At 38.5% G+C, this 15,257-nt stretch overlaps 1 protein-coding gene across 1 annotated transcript; it reads left to right on the top strand.

Moving 5' to 3' along the window:
* Positions 1–4,806: 4,806 nt before the first annotated feature.
* Positions 4,807–15,111, top strand: LOC129589923 (xylosyltransferase 2-like). Its single transcript, XM_055484855.1, has 10 exons — positions 4,807–5,152; positions 5,221–5,422; positions 6,240–6,367; positions 7,080–7,285; positions 7,351–7,431; positions 8,174–8,393; positions 8,649–8,825; positions 10,391–10,813; positions 11,378–11,542; positions 13,595–15,111. Exons 1-10 carry the CDS (start codon positions 5,003–5,005, stop codon positions 14,039–14,041), a joined length of 2,199 nt encoding a protein of 732 aa, XP_055340830.1. The 5' UTR covers positions 4,807–5,002; the 3' UTR covers positions 14,042–15,111.
* Positions 15,112–15,257: the final 146 nt, after the last annotated feature.

The raw sequence follows: 15,257 nt of genomic DNA, 5'->3' as shown, positions 1-15,257 counted from the left end.
CCTTCGAAATTTACGGACCTTTGGGAAAAGAACAAAAAAGCTAGTGGAGAAGATTGGAAACGGTATAGCGACTTCAACTGGCCAGAAGCGAGCGAAAGAGTTTTTTAAGCAGCGGATATCTATGCAAATACAACGGGGAAACGCGATTTGTGTAATGGATACGCTCCCCTATCAGGATAGCATGGAGGAAGTTTTTCTGTCATAATGACGTTCTGTTTTGGTATTGAGTTTGTACATGTACTACGATGCTTATTAAAGGTGCCGACCCCAACAATAGCAGCAGCAACACACGGGCTATGGACCAACATCACAGCAGACTCCCGCTGTGTGCCTGAGAGCGGCTGGTCTGTACGCCGACCGGCGTGCCAGCAGTTGTGGGCGGTGTTTTGAATGATAATCTGATGTTGTTTTGTTTGACAGTTTTGCATGTCAGTTTCAAGGGAATGGAAGCATACGCGCGAGTGCCCAGGGATGTCTTGATAATGAATTAGCGGTAAACACGAGAACTTCCGGAAGTCAACTGCTTCTAGATCTCTAACGCGCGCCGGGCATTGTGCAGCCGGTAAGAAACAGCAACGAAAATCCAGGCGGAAAATTGCCGTTTGGCTTGGAGTTTTCATGTGGTTTACGCTGTGCTGTGTTCATATATATAGTCTGTCCCGGCACTCGTATGTATCAATGGGAATAATGCCAATAAGTTTGTATCCGATCCGACCACAATATGCATGACCTTTTACAACTGTGAGCAAAATGGACGGGGAATAGGATTCAGTTGCCCAGCTGGCATGCAGTTCAACCCCAAAATAAACGCACGTAACGACCCTAGGTAGTATTAAAAATTACGAAATGGCTGTGTGCCCCTGATATAATAATTAATTATTTTTTGTGACCATTGTATTACGTTGCTCTGCGCCATAACTTCTTTGTTTTTAACCATTAACACCGAAAATCTTGCACGTTTCTTTGTGTTACACTATAATTAACATAACTTCTGCCGCTCAAAGCTTCATTTTTTTCGTGGCTGGCTTTGTCATTCATGGTAAAGCCTTCCCGATAGTTCGCGCAGGTACTGTAAACCGACTTTCATGATCAGCATTAATTCCTGTATACCAGCACTCTCCTTCGCACTTTCGAACTGCATTTTCGGACCTGAATCCATTGCAAAAATCGCCGTGATAGAGTAGTTACTAGTTAATAGTACCGTATTACGCAAGAAGTGAATACGGAAATTTTCGAATTTGTGGCAACCACTCATCCAGGGCGCTCTCTGTAATAAGCGCACCTCGTGCTCCAAGTTTAAGGTGAAGGTTAGGCAATTATGGAACCATTCACTTTAAACGCTTTAGAACTGAACTGTATCTAGCTAGGAAGATATTGCGCCTTTTTTCTAATAGCAGGATAATTTTGCTACCGAATGGTGCATCATGATCACGACAATACCGGCCGGCTACCCGTAAACAGCAGCCTGTAAACAAAACACTTATCACTGACCTGTATTCGAACGCTTCGGATTTTTGTTCCCCCTTGAGCGGACCGAATGTATATAAACACTATTGGGAAAAAGTGTACGTTACAGTTTTTCGAGAAACATTTTTTAAGGTTTCAAAATCGACTTTGAAAATTTTAAAACGCTGGATCTTTGCCCCTTGTTAAGCGATCTTTCTCAAACTTCTGCACTTTCGCCTTAGTATCTAACCTGTTGTGTTGGATCATATTTGAATGAGTTATGTCCAATAGCATTAATGCAGTTGCGAAACAAACATAAAATATGATTAATATAAACAACATGTGAGTGATAACCGAAGTGGCTGGGAGCTGACGGGCTAGCACGAGGCTGCGCACGCCAGTGAGAGACAGCGAGAGAGGATACAATGCGCCCTAGCTTCAGTCAGTCAGGACAGAGCAGCTGCGCAACTCAGATCCGTTTCAGGGGATAACGCGCGCCTGCCGTGCTGTGGGTTGCCAATGCTTTGTTTATGATTCGAACCAAGAATCCATTGTTTTCGAACCGGATTTTTTCAAAATGTGGGTGACATGTTAATTAACTTGACCCATGCTGGGGAACATTTAGTGACTTTTCATAATTAATTGCCTACCCTTCACCTTAAGTTTGAAATATTAGGGCACCCCAGAAATTGCCCACATTGGGTCGTTAATAAATGTCAAGCGGAGTAAAGTTGTACCTAGTTAGATCGTAACCTAAAATGTGGTAATGATTGCTAATTTGCTAGCAAGCAATTGTATGCATGCCCGTGATGCTGCAGGCAAGTCTCGTATTTGCATGCTATTGCATACCCCGGTACCTACACCAACTATAGCGTTCAGGTTGTTTAGAGCAGGATGCGTTCCTGGTTTCAAAAAATATTGGCCCGCTATAAAATTTACTGTGCGAAAAATAGTGGCACCTCCCCGAAAAAAAGCGCACTTGTATCTGTACTAGGGCGTTTGAACTACAGTATCGCATTTGCCGCACAGTGATAAAAATTCGATAATTACAGTATTTCACGATTCGCTTCCCCACAAGTGTCGATCTCATTTATTTGTTAACATTTACTAGTAATAGTGTTCTAGTCAGTCCTGTAAGCCATAAATATTTATACGCATTCAAAGTCACGTGTCTTCAGGTAAATATTGTGGTAACCTTTGGACCGTTCTGTGAGTGTGTACTGACAAATTTACCATAATTAGCCACGACTTTTTACGCCGAATATTCGGGGCGCACAGCCAATTTTCTGCGCGTCCTGACCGGGCTCATAGCCATTTTACTTCACGCCCAGATCGGGGCGCACAGCACTGACTTAAAAATAATATATTTATATTATTATTACACAAGTCGAATTAAAATTTGTCTTGGAACAAATTCTTTTACTACAGCGTACTGCAACTTTGCATCCGGAAATTTCAATAATTAATTTTAATAACTTAATTACGATAACAGAAACTCATTGTATTCAAATCCGATATAATTTAAGAATTACTTAATTCGCAAAATGCCTTTGTTTGGCAGAAACTGCAACTGCGCTCCAGAGAACGGTGGAACGATCAAACTCAAGATTCATTTACCGACATATGTACAACCGTGGTCACCGGCACCAGCGACGTAATTGCAGTATATAGGTCAAATCTACAGCAATATTCAGGAGACTATACCACAGCTAACAATTGTAAATAAAACATGGATCTGGGTATTCGTGTTCGCCGGCCTGTTGTTACATCCGGAATGCTGCCCTTGGTTCCTGACTACGATTTGTGTCTATATGCCGATGCATCCGGAAGTCCTGCGCGCCTGCCTACAATTTTCTCTGCCGATGACAGTTTGTGAAGCAACGCATCCTCAATTGTTTTTGATATAGTTAAAGGACCGCCCTCCATGGAAAATATCACTTTGGAGGCTACCAATAAAACATTAGCGCCGGGATGCTGAAGTGGCGAATTCGAACAAAGTTTCCCTGTTGGAACAGGCTGATGAGGCTGTGCCAGGAGATAATTATTTTAGAATAAACAGAACGAAACATAAACCGTTAGAGAAGATTTTTTAAATTTTTACTGAGAGGCATTCAGAAGATTCCCTAAGTTAGATATTTGTTGTGTATTAAGAGCCTGTTTTGAGTTTTTCTCAAGAGGCGCCGGCCACTAAACAAACTGTAATGAGATTTTATTGTAAAAGAAGTGCTATGTTTTATTCTTTGTTGAACCAAAGTTTATTGGAATCTTCCAAGAAAAGATTAAAAATAATGAAAAATGTCGGTGATTGTCCGAGTATTTTTCCGGGTGCTACTTGGTGGCTGCGAAACGTCGAATTATCGGCAAAAGCGTCAGCACTTTATGATTTTTTGGATGCATGCAGGTACAGTACTTATACATGTACAAGCCTTTGCTCGCTTTCTTGCGTCAGCTCTATTTCCATTTCCTTCCTTCATAGACTTATGCCTAGGACGTGACTTATTTTTTTACAAGTAAAGAAAATACACCCAATTGATAACATTTGTTTGGGCAAATATTACTCAAAATACGTTTATGGTGTCCTTCATTTGGGTGCTACGCGCCTGAATACTCTACCTTATATGCGTCATTGCTTTGTGCATAATGATGTACAGTACTGCTACTGGTTACATTGATTGAAACTTCAGTCGATCTATTAGAGGTAAAATAATTTTCTAGTAAATGTTTACCAGTAGTAAAAAAAATGTGCTTAGAAAACTCGAAAATTAATGAGCGTTATCGAAGATAAAAGCGGTTAATTAGAAGCGAGCGGCCTCCTCCTTTCATCATCCTCACCGGCACCAGCTTATCGCACCGCGTCAGATTTATTGGCCAGCGCCCAGCTGCAAGATTCTCCCTCGGACATGTTAATTACCTTGTTGTTTTCCATGCGTGTGGCTGTGCCTATATAAGTAAATGCTGCGGGTAACGCAGTGTAAGAATTTTGTCCAGTTGCAGTGTTCGTGAATTTGCTTCAAAGATTTTCCCCTCCCGCCCTCTCCTCTTCTTTTTTTTTTAGAGGGGGCGTTTGTTCTGGTTGTTTTCAGTCTGTCGGCATATGTTTCAGTTTCTCTGTTCCCCATTTTTAACCCGCAAAGCAATAAAATCCTGATGTGTCCTGCAGTGCAGTTTCAGTGAGCGCCACGAATTAATATCAGTTCTTAAATATTTTCTACTCTGTACAGTACTGCTGCGGTAAATGAAGATATAAAATGTGTCGCTCAGCTTCCCGCTCGCAGCAGTTGCGGGCTGCCTGAATTCAGGGCAGGGTGATGCTGAAGCCTGACTTGTCTATGAGTAGCAAGTGGATGTTATGTTATACGTACGATTATTTTCAAATTTATTTCTTACTTACTTCGCATTGTGTTATGTTTATTGTTTCACAATCGCATTGTTGATTGTTTCACACTCCCTTGCATTCTTTCTCGTTAATTTCATAGTGTAGTGTATCTCAGATGAAAGTACTGCCAATAATGCCCTGATCAGTTCCGCGATGCATGCAGACATCACGTAGAGCGCCATGTATGTGCTGGTGGTATCCCGATGGCTCCTGCAGATTTTCCACCAGCTGCAGTTCTTCTCTCCTCGTCTTCTTTTTCTGACTCTCACCGTGGCGCTGGCGGCTCGCATTTCGTACCATTATTTTGCCAATCGCACCAGCGATTTTACTGTATGTCGAAGTTCCCTCTCGACGACTGGCTGCAATCGTTTTGATCATTGGATGTGAATTGTTTCCAGATTCCACAGAGTGTGCACAGCGAGGAGCTGCTGGAGACTTCGCGATGCAACATCTCATCGCGTGATGCACTCTCCGCCATCCAGCGCGCGACAACGGTACGCTGTAAAAATGAGCTGGCGGAGTTCGCGTGTCGACTGCAGGAGGGATCGGTATATCCGGAATCGCTGCCACGTTACGAGAGCAAATTAATTCACGACTTCGGTGAGGATTTTCTTGCAATTCATATGTAGATTTACTCGTATTAAGTAACATAGTTATGAATTTTATTTATAATTATTTTTATGGTATGTTTCTAAAAATATTCGGTCATAATTTCTGCTATTAAAATTTTTTAATATAATTGTAAAACAATAAGTACTGAATAATCAGCCGCTTACAGATTATTATATTATTATTTTAAATTTAACTTGATTATTTCATAATTTTAATTAATAAGTTTTAATGTTTTTAAATAAATTTAATATGTTTTTCAAAATATTTTTTTAATATACTGACACTATTTATAATGTCAGTTTGTGTTTAAATAATTTATGGCATGTTTAATGTTTGTAAAAATATTCAGACCTTGTCAACGCTGCTAAAATGTTAGAATTTTAAAGGTAAATATTCAGTCCACAACAAATTTAAACTGTGTTAAAAACTGCTAATACCTTTTCCTTAATTTCTTATTAAAAATTTTTACGAATGTTGTTATTATGGGAATAAAACTGAAAAATCGTCAGATATTGCTCTTTTGCCGTATGATATAATTAATCCAAAATTTTATTAAATGTTTTTCAGAGTTTTGGAATTATTGCTTTCTTTTCCAATTCCTGTGATTCAGCTTTTTATGTTAACTTCAGTATTTCATTTCTGCGAGTACTGCTGTAATAAAAAATAACCACGTTATAAAATCAGATTTAATATTCGTTTTAGATAAGCTTTTGTTCAGTTACAGTGAATTAATTGGTACTTTTAGGTGATTTTCAGCTAGCATAAAAAATCGGCAAAATTGATTATACTCGTGATCGCCTTTCAGAAATTCCGAAGAGACCGCTGCGGATTTTATTTGTCTTGACAATTTACGGACGCGACAGCCGCCAAGTGCTGCGTTTACTGAAATTAATTTATCAACGGAACTATTACTTTGTCATCCATGTGGATGCGGTGAGTTGCATTCATATTTCATTTTTCCAGTGGATTAAATTACGCCGGAATAGCTAGGTGCTATTTTTATTTCGCCAAAATATTTATTCCGCCAGTTCAGTTTTTTTTGTGGCGTTGTAAAATTATACAAACTGCCTTTTGTTTAGAAAGTTTAAAATTTAGTGTTGAAGATTTCGAATAACATGTGCAGCCGAAGATATTCTCGCTATGTCTATGAGTGAAAATTTACAGTATTAGTTCATACTTCATAGCTGGTCTCGTCGGAAATCAGCTGCGACAGAAAAATCAACCATACGTTGATTATACGTTATTGCAGATATTGCAGTGCAGGGGCGTTGCTTCGGGGCGTTCTGGCATAGCTGTGAGCCTGTGCCTGAAACCCAGTACTATGAATTTGCCACAACTTCTAGTTGAATAATTTCCGATAAATTTTTCACATCAACATTCAGTTACAGCGAAACCTTAACATGCTTAATTTAAAAATGTTTAAGTTAAAAATGCTAAGCTGATTTTTAAAATCAAAAATGGTTTGGCGAGAAGGATAGTTCAAAATCATTTTATCGAATGTATTCCCTTGTAGCTGTATTCCCTTGGCCGAGCGGACATTCGCCCTAATCTCAAATTTCTCCCTTGCTATATGGTTTTTGGATATTTTGTAAATATTGTAATTTTTTGGCAATGACCAGGCATTTATTTTGTATATTTCTAATAGCGAAGTTCGTACCTATTTAACCAGCTGATACCGTTGGAGTCGGCGTTCCCCAACATTCGCCTGCTGCGTCAGCGGCGCAGTCCGATCTGGGGTGGTGCGAGTCTGCTGACGACGTTGTTGGATGCCATGCGATACGGTCTGCGTGATGCGGACGGGTGGAATTGGGATTATTTGATTAATCTCAGTGAATCTGATCTGCCCATCAAGTACACACATCGTCGATCGAGATTGTGAGACGGCTGCGTTTAATACTGTTAGCATATTTTTGCAGATCCAGCGAAGCATTGGCGGAATATTTAACGGTTAATTATGGGAAGAATTTTGCGAAATCGCATGGAACGGAAACAGAAAAGTGAGTTGTGATTTAAAATGTGCGTAAATGTAACGTATGGCGTATTTTTGAAATTTCATATTGAAAGTAATATGGCCTACTTGGGACACCGGTAGTGTCGACTTTATACGTGTGACTCGCTCTGTGACTGTACAAAAGTCGTTCACCATTAGATATTTTTAAATAATAGAATTTGTTTGTCTCTGTTGCATGAAAAAGCCAGTTTTCTGCGCCGTTCAGCTGATATGACTTCATTGCTATTGGCATTGCAGTTCTTAATAAAATTAAATAATTCTAGTGTGCGCGTAGTTGTGGTTCTTGTACGTAGTACAATGGCTCTGTCGCACCCCATTTATCTGTACGAGCCACGCTTATAATATTTGGGTTTTGAAAGATGTTAGGCGTCTTCCGTAATTTTTACCTAAATAAGCTTAAGTGCATATTTTTAATTTTCAGCTAGTTATTTTATCAATATAAATATTGTAAATTCGTTTTTGTAGTGTTCTTTTTTCTAAGCGTTGTGAATTATGTGGGTAGATGATTCTCCTTTACTTGATGAGTTTTAAACTGTTGTTGCATTGGCAATCGTTGAACGTCTTCGCGTACATAGTTGTTACTTGTGGCAGTTGTATTTTTCGGTTTTTTTGATTATGTTCTCCAGCGTAGCTTTTTTATGTGTACGATCTGTTGTGAAATGTGCGTGCTTGCTTTTCATTTCTTTTCTTTTCGTGATTTTTTCAGTGCGATTTGATGCAATTTTTAGGTTTATTAAGCGGCAAGGCTTGGACAAGACGTTCTATCAATGCGAAGACCGGATGTGGCGTGTGGGATCGCGACGGCTGCCATCGGGAATCATTATCGACGGAGGCAGTGACTGGGTGGCGCTGCATCGATCATTCTGCCAGTATCTCATTACCAGCCCCGCAAACGAGCTGATCCGCGGATTGCTGGTGGTTTTCAACCATACATTATTGCCAGCCGAAGTACAACACTTTTTTCTTTATGGCATAAAAATTTTAATACAGTAGATTTATTTTTGTTATACTGTATTTCAAAATTATTTTACAGCAGTACTCGTATACTATTTATTTGTTATTTATCCATTATATTTTACAATTGTTTTACAGTAATTTATTATTTATTTATTTGTTATTCATTTATTATATTTTATAGTTATTATACTTACAGTACATATTTCTGTTATTTATTTGTTATAATTTACAGTTATAATATTGCAGAGCTTTTTCCATACGGTGCTGAAGAACAGCGAATTCGCGCCGACATTTATCAACAATAATCTGCGGATGACCAACTGGAAACGGAAAAAAGGCTGCAATTGTCAGTATCGGCATATTGTCGACTGGTGTGGATGTTCGCCTAATGTCTTCCGTTCCGGCGATGTGCAGCGCATTGCGGTAAAACAAAAAACTGGGAATTTGTTTATCCGTGTGTTACAGCAAGATTGTTGCATATACAGTACTTTGGTTGTTGTATCAGTGCCTGGTGGGCGAACAAAATGACTCTCTCCGTTTTTGCTTTGCCCCTCGCAATCTACTTGACTCACGGTAAACTGCTTACGTAGACTCGTTTGATAGACAATTTTATTAGCTACCAAAACCAATAAATGTTTTTCGAAAAATTGAAAGTTTCTCACTAGCAGTGGCGCCAGTTGAAATCGTGTCGAAATTTTTCGCGTCCCAGCTCGAAAAGTGAAAAATTTCGTCCCACCTTTTTTCATGCATAATATTTCAATTTTTTAAATTGTTTTGTCTAGAGATGGACGTTCTCTTTCCGTTTGGAAAACGTTGTTGGCATGGGGCTCGTGCTGGATGAACTAAGCACAAAACAACTTTTTAACATTTCAAAAAATCGCAAATGTTTTACTGTGATTTTTAGGTATTTTAATTACAATTTTATTGCTCGTGACTTTGCAATGAAAAACGCCGGTTCAACTGGCAACTGTACTCTGTAGGTGGGTGATTGTCCTTTCAAACAGGGGTTTGAACCCAGACTGCTTTCGAAGCGATGCTTTAAAAATTGTTTTTAAAGGACCTGCTACCTCTTCATGAGGATCAAATGTGGGGAGTGTCAAATTGTTCGCTGGAGTCACGTGTCTCGTGTCCTGGCCGGATATGGTCACTAGAACGGCGCTATTTTTACAGCGAAAAAAACCAGGAAAACTTCGTCTTTAAACGAGAAAAACAGCAACGTGATTAAGAGTACTGAATATACTTATTGAATATCTACAGTTTTAATTAAAAAATGGACAACTTTGAATTTTTTTTCCAGAACATCATTTAAATGTACCCATTTTTTGAAATAATTCAGAAAACAACGATATTTTAACACTAATTTTTTGACATAACTTTATGTGCTATAGACATTTGCTCTTTTAAATGAAACTAATATCATCTCAGTAAAGCACTGGACAGACCCAACGCATCTCAGGTAAACAATAAAGGGCCAGTGCTGCTAAAAAGTCGTTCAAAAACTTTATCACTTATTTTGTATAAAAGCACATCAAGCGAATTATAGTTTCTGAAGACAAAATTTTGCATTATGCGCTGAGAAGGTTACGGTTAATTGGTTAAATCGTAGAGTAGTGGCTGCTTTAAACCGCCATTTCGGTTCCGTGCGCAAGCTGCCAAGCTTTGCTGATGAATGAAATGTGTGCCCCAGAATAGAACGTGATGGATTCTCAGTTTTTGATCCAATTTATGGCCAGTTGCATTTAATTTATCTGACAGAACTGGCTGAACTTCATGCCTAATGCCAAACGTTAATTTGCACTAAATATCGATTATTTCTTCGCTTTTGTTTTCATAACTTTACTTCTTATTGCCGGTTTGTTGGAAAAATTAAACACGACTCTTAAGTGATAAAGTATTCTATCTTCTTCGCTTGTGTGATCCATCTGAATTTTTTAAAATTATTTTCCGTGCACCGGCGTTGACCATTTGCAGATTGTATTCTTTTGCAGACCTACGCCAATAAACCGATATTCTTCGCCCGAAAATTCGACGCCCTCGTGGATCTGTCCATTATTAATGAAGTTGTCCGTCCTTTTTCGTCCGGTGCAGAAAAGAGTCCATCGTGGAATTATCATTGGATTAATTTGTACACCGCCGCGGAAACATTTCCGTCGTACGAGACACGCTCACTGTATGAGAGTCTGGGGCGCTCGTCGCTGGAGGAGCATGACTTCCCCGGGGGAAAAGGAAGCCCACAATTACTGGATGTTTTTCTGCAAGTGGATGTTGACGGCGTAAAAAATATCGTGATTAGTCATCGTATTGGAGACAGATTACAGACGGTCCTGCAAAGTCGATACGGATTCGAAGAATTTTTTGAGAAAGAGGATGTGGACGGCAGCGAAATTGGGAAACGTTTGGTGACGATGAAGGTAGCGTTATTTTCGTGTTTTATAATTTTATTAGTAATTTCCGGATAATTTTTCTCATTGGGTGAAACCGTGAAACGTAGATTTTACTCAAAACTTGTACATGTATTTTCAGTTTGAAATTTTTTAATCAGTAATGTGAGTCGACGGAGTGGTTTACTTAATGTGTTATTAAAATGTAATCGTTATACAAAATAATTCGAAATTACGAATAAACAAACTGTATTATAGTACTCCTACAGTGAAATTTGTAGTGCATAGGCGAATGGAACAACGTAATAACCAAAACAGCAGCCTGCTCGTTCAGAATTTTGTCATGGTTATGTATACTTCTGTGATTTTTTTTCCAGTCGGAAATGGGTAGTAAAAATCTTTTTTTCCCGTAAAAACAGATGATAATGAATTGTTTGAAAATTGAAAATGTTATGGTTTGTTAATTATCAATCCGGACATGTGATGGTCTATGGTGGAAACTGCGAAAATATTTTATTCAAATTTAATTTCCATACTCGTACCCGTAGCTTGTAGGCATAATTAAAAAGCGCGTTGTTTTTGTGTGATTTTCAGGTGTCCAGCGATTTCGATCTGAAGGAGGATCTGTTTCGCAATTACCTGGACGTCGTGGGACCATATTCCGAACCGGTCTTGGCCATTCTGGCCGACGCTGGAAATTTCACGGTTACGTCCGTTGTATGGCTGGATCCCGCGGATACTGTTGCTGGCTCTTTCGAGGTAAATAATTCATTTTTTTAAAGAGCAAAATAGCAAAATTAGAAGTTCTTGCGTTTAACACTTGTCGCAATGCTTTTGGGAACTGCAGAGCGGAAGTCGTGGTGTATTGCCTGTGGGAAGAAATTTCGCTCAGGAAATTGTCAGTGATGAACGTGAAGCTGTTCCGCACCATGTTCTGAAATTAATAAACGAATTTTCAAAAAAAATTCCGAAGTCTTCGGAATTTTTTTTTGAAAATTCGTTTATTAACTTCGAGGTTGTAATATGTGTTATAGTTGGTTAGTGCCCTGCCAGTTAGTAGTTTACTGATTTAATAATTTTAAATGGATTTTCGAATTATTTGCTCCGAAATGATTTTAGTACAATGTTGTAAGTAAAAGTATTTGCAACAAAATGCAGTGGCAGCTAGAAATGATTTTCGACGGGCTAGGTAGGCACCTAATTCTCATAACGGTCCTCATACTCTTAATCCTATTTCTAATTTAGAATTCATACACGTATTGGCCCTCATAATCATAAATCATACTTTGATCCTACCAAAGTACCAATCACCATACTATCGTTCACAACCATAACTTCTACCTGCGCCACGACTCATACCAGACTACCAGTGCGCTCCTAAGGCCTCACAAATTTGAGTTTGTAAAAGGTCAACAGTTGGAATTACCTGGAATACTGAAAAAAATTGTTGCACTCTCGAGCATCAAAACTGGATCAGTACAAGTTTAGGTCATGACAAAAAAAAGGGATTTTGTAATGTTTTGCGCTTATCTGAATTTTGGATACCACCATTCTTGCGTTTTTTTAGAATTCTTTTTTTAATTTTTTGCTGTTCTGTATTTCCCAGTTTTTCCCAGTTCCGATAATGAACAAAGTATGATAACCGGTTGGAACAAAGTATGGTTATGATTATGAGAGACAATATGAGTATAAATTTTGAATTAGGATTAGGATTGTGAGTATGAAGACCGTTATGAGTTTTAGGTACATAGTACATACCTAGCCGTTTTAACGTGATTTGCTTTAAGAAATTTTAACGGAAATTGTTTTTGCGCTATATGAATTGCCTTTATGAAGAACACGGTCTGAAATGGTGCAGTTTGTGTGAACTCAGATCCCGGTGAAATCGTAGTGCATTGACTTCTGCTCATGTTACTGTTAGTAAGCCGTTCAGCTTAAAGAAACGCAGACAGGTCATAGAGTTTATAGCCATATTACAGGATATTTATTGTCATTGAACACCAAAATTGTTTTCCCATTATATTTTGCTACAGAAATTTTTAACAGCAATATTAGTAAAATATTTATGGAATGAGTTTTTAATAAATACAGTTTTCTCATAGTTAAAATGATATTTTTTGCCCAAAATTTAATATAAAAACATTTACGAATAAGCAATGCTTTTGTGGATTAATTTTAAAAAAAACATCGTTACTTACAATCTTTTCTCTGATCGAGCTGATATAATAGTGATCTGCTTCCTTTTACATACTTTTTACTGATCGTTCAAATAAATCACTTACTCACTTTTATTATTTTACTACTTGGCTTCCAAATTTCTAACTGCTTTCTAATGCTTACTATTTTGATTTGGTTCGCCCAATTATTAACTAAATATAGTAGTTAATCATATTTATTTTTTAATTGAACGTTATATTGTGGTTTCTCGACCGGCAGACGCCATTTTCGTCATTATTTTGGCTTATTTACCAGTTGGCTCTTAAAGTGTGCAGACTCTCTGTAGAAAACGATGATTTAATCAGTTAGTAATAATCAGCAATAATATTTTTATGTAATAAATTCATAATGAATATGTGCATTGCACTTGTGCCTTTTACAAAGAAGACCGAGGCAGTGATGCAGCAAGTCCGAAAGTATTTACTTGCTAATAGTAAAGTAATAATATATTTTATAATTTTCTTGCTAATAATGAAATAGTAATGTTTGTATTCCAATATTTTAGTAACAATATTTTTGTGAATAAACTTTTAATGAATACAAGTAGTTTAATAGGTAACCGTTTTCTTCCAACTCACGACATTTTGTTTGCAGGTGAACATCACGGAGGAAGCCGGTTGGACGGTCCACCAGCCGGTCTTCCGCGGACCCCTCCGTCCCGGCCTGTGGCGCGTCCTTTTACTGCACCAGTGGCGCCTAGTGGCGACGACCAAATTCCTTGTGATTCCGGTGTACCAGCATCCCCTGCACGTGACCAACGCCGGCCCCCCGGACGGCACCTACATTCACTATAATTTCTCCTCCGTGGCGCGACTCCTCCGCCTGAACGCCACGGAAAAAATACATTTATCGCAGTCCCATGCGGAGAACATGGAGGAAAACGGGGATGCGTGGATCGATGAGTTAGTGTCGGAGGTTTTTTACTGGATGGGATCTTGTGTCGTAGGGGAAATGCCGGGGGAGAGCGCGGTTCCGCTGTGTACAGACACCGTGTGGAGTTCCTACTTTCCGGATGCGAAAAGCGAGATGATGCCCGTTTGAGTTGGTGATAGGGTTTTGAAATTCCTGTTTGATTTTTCCCTTTACTATGCCCGTATATTTTCTGTGTTAGTTATGTTTGCCATTTTTTTACTGATTTTTGCCGTGTGGAGTTCCTACTTTCCGGATGCGAAAAGCGAGATGATGCCCGTTTGAGTTGGTGATAGGGTTTTGAAATTCCTGTTTGATTTTTCCTTTACTATGCCCGTATATTTTCTGTGTTAGTTATGTTTGCCATTTTTTACTGATTTTTGCCGTGTGGAGTTCCTACTTTCCGGATGCGAAAAGCGAGATGATGCCCGTTTGAGTTGGTGATAGGGTTTTGAAATTCCTGTTTGATTTTTCCCTTTACTATGCCCGTATATTTTCTGTGTTAGTTATGTTTGCCATTTTTTTACTGATTTTTGCCGTGTGGAGTTCCTACTTTCCGGATGCGAAAAGCGAGATGATGCCCGTTTGAGTTGGTGATAGGGTTTTGAAATTCCTGTTTGATTTTTCCCTTTACTATGCCCGTATATTTTCTGTGTTAGTTATGTTTGCCATTTTTTACTGATTTTTGCCGTGTGGAGTTCCTACTTTCCGGATGCGAAAAGCGAGATGATGCCCGTTTGAGTTGGTGATAGGGTTTTGAAATTCCTGTTTGATTTTTCCCTTTACTATGCCCGTATATTTTCTGTGTTAGTTATGTTTGCCATTTTTTTACTGATTTTTGCCGTGTGGAGTTCCTACTTTCCGGATGCGAAAAGCGAGATGATGCCCGTTTGAGTTGGTGATAGGGTTTTGAAATTCCTGTTTGATTTTTCCCTTTACTATGCCCGTATATTTTCTGTGTTAGTTATGTTTGCCATTTTTTTACTGATTTTTGAAAAAGTCTTAATGTAAAGTAAAAGGGTTTTTTGGTTTAATTCTTTTTACTTTGATTTTAGTTTTTATAATTTTAATGTTAATGGCAATTTTTCGTTCTGTGAATGGATAATGGAAGTTCAAACTTACGAGTGCGCTCTTGCGCCGCATTGAATCTACATCTCCGGATTTTTCAGTCTTGTTTGTTGGATAAAGATCCTGCAAACGAAGGGCAGTTTGTCGTTGGAAATTATGCAAATAAATGTTTTGTAAATGATTCACAAAAATGATAAATTCACAAAAAAGATAAATGCGTTGTGAACGATCTTTTGCAGTTGTATTTCTGGTCTTGAATGTAAAATGATTTCATAACAAA

The sequence above is a fragment of the Paramacrobiotus metropolitanus genome, unplaced genomic scaffold, assembly GCF_019649055.1.
Source record: "Paramacrobiotus metropolitanus isolate TYO unplaced genomic scaffold, Prichtersi_v1.0 Parri_scaffold0000038, whole genome shotgun sequence".
NCBI lineage: Eukaryota > Metazoa > Tardigrada > Eutardigrada > Parachela > Macrobiotidae > Paramacrobiotus > Paramacrobiotus metropolitanus.
This window is presented reverse-complemented; position numbering and strand designations above follow the sequence as displayed.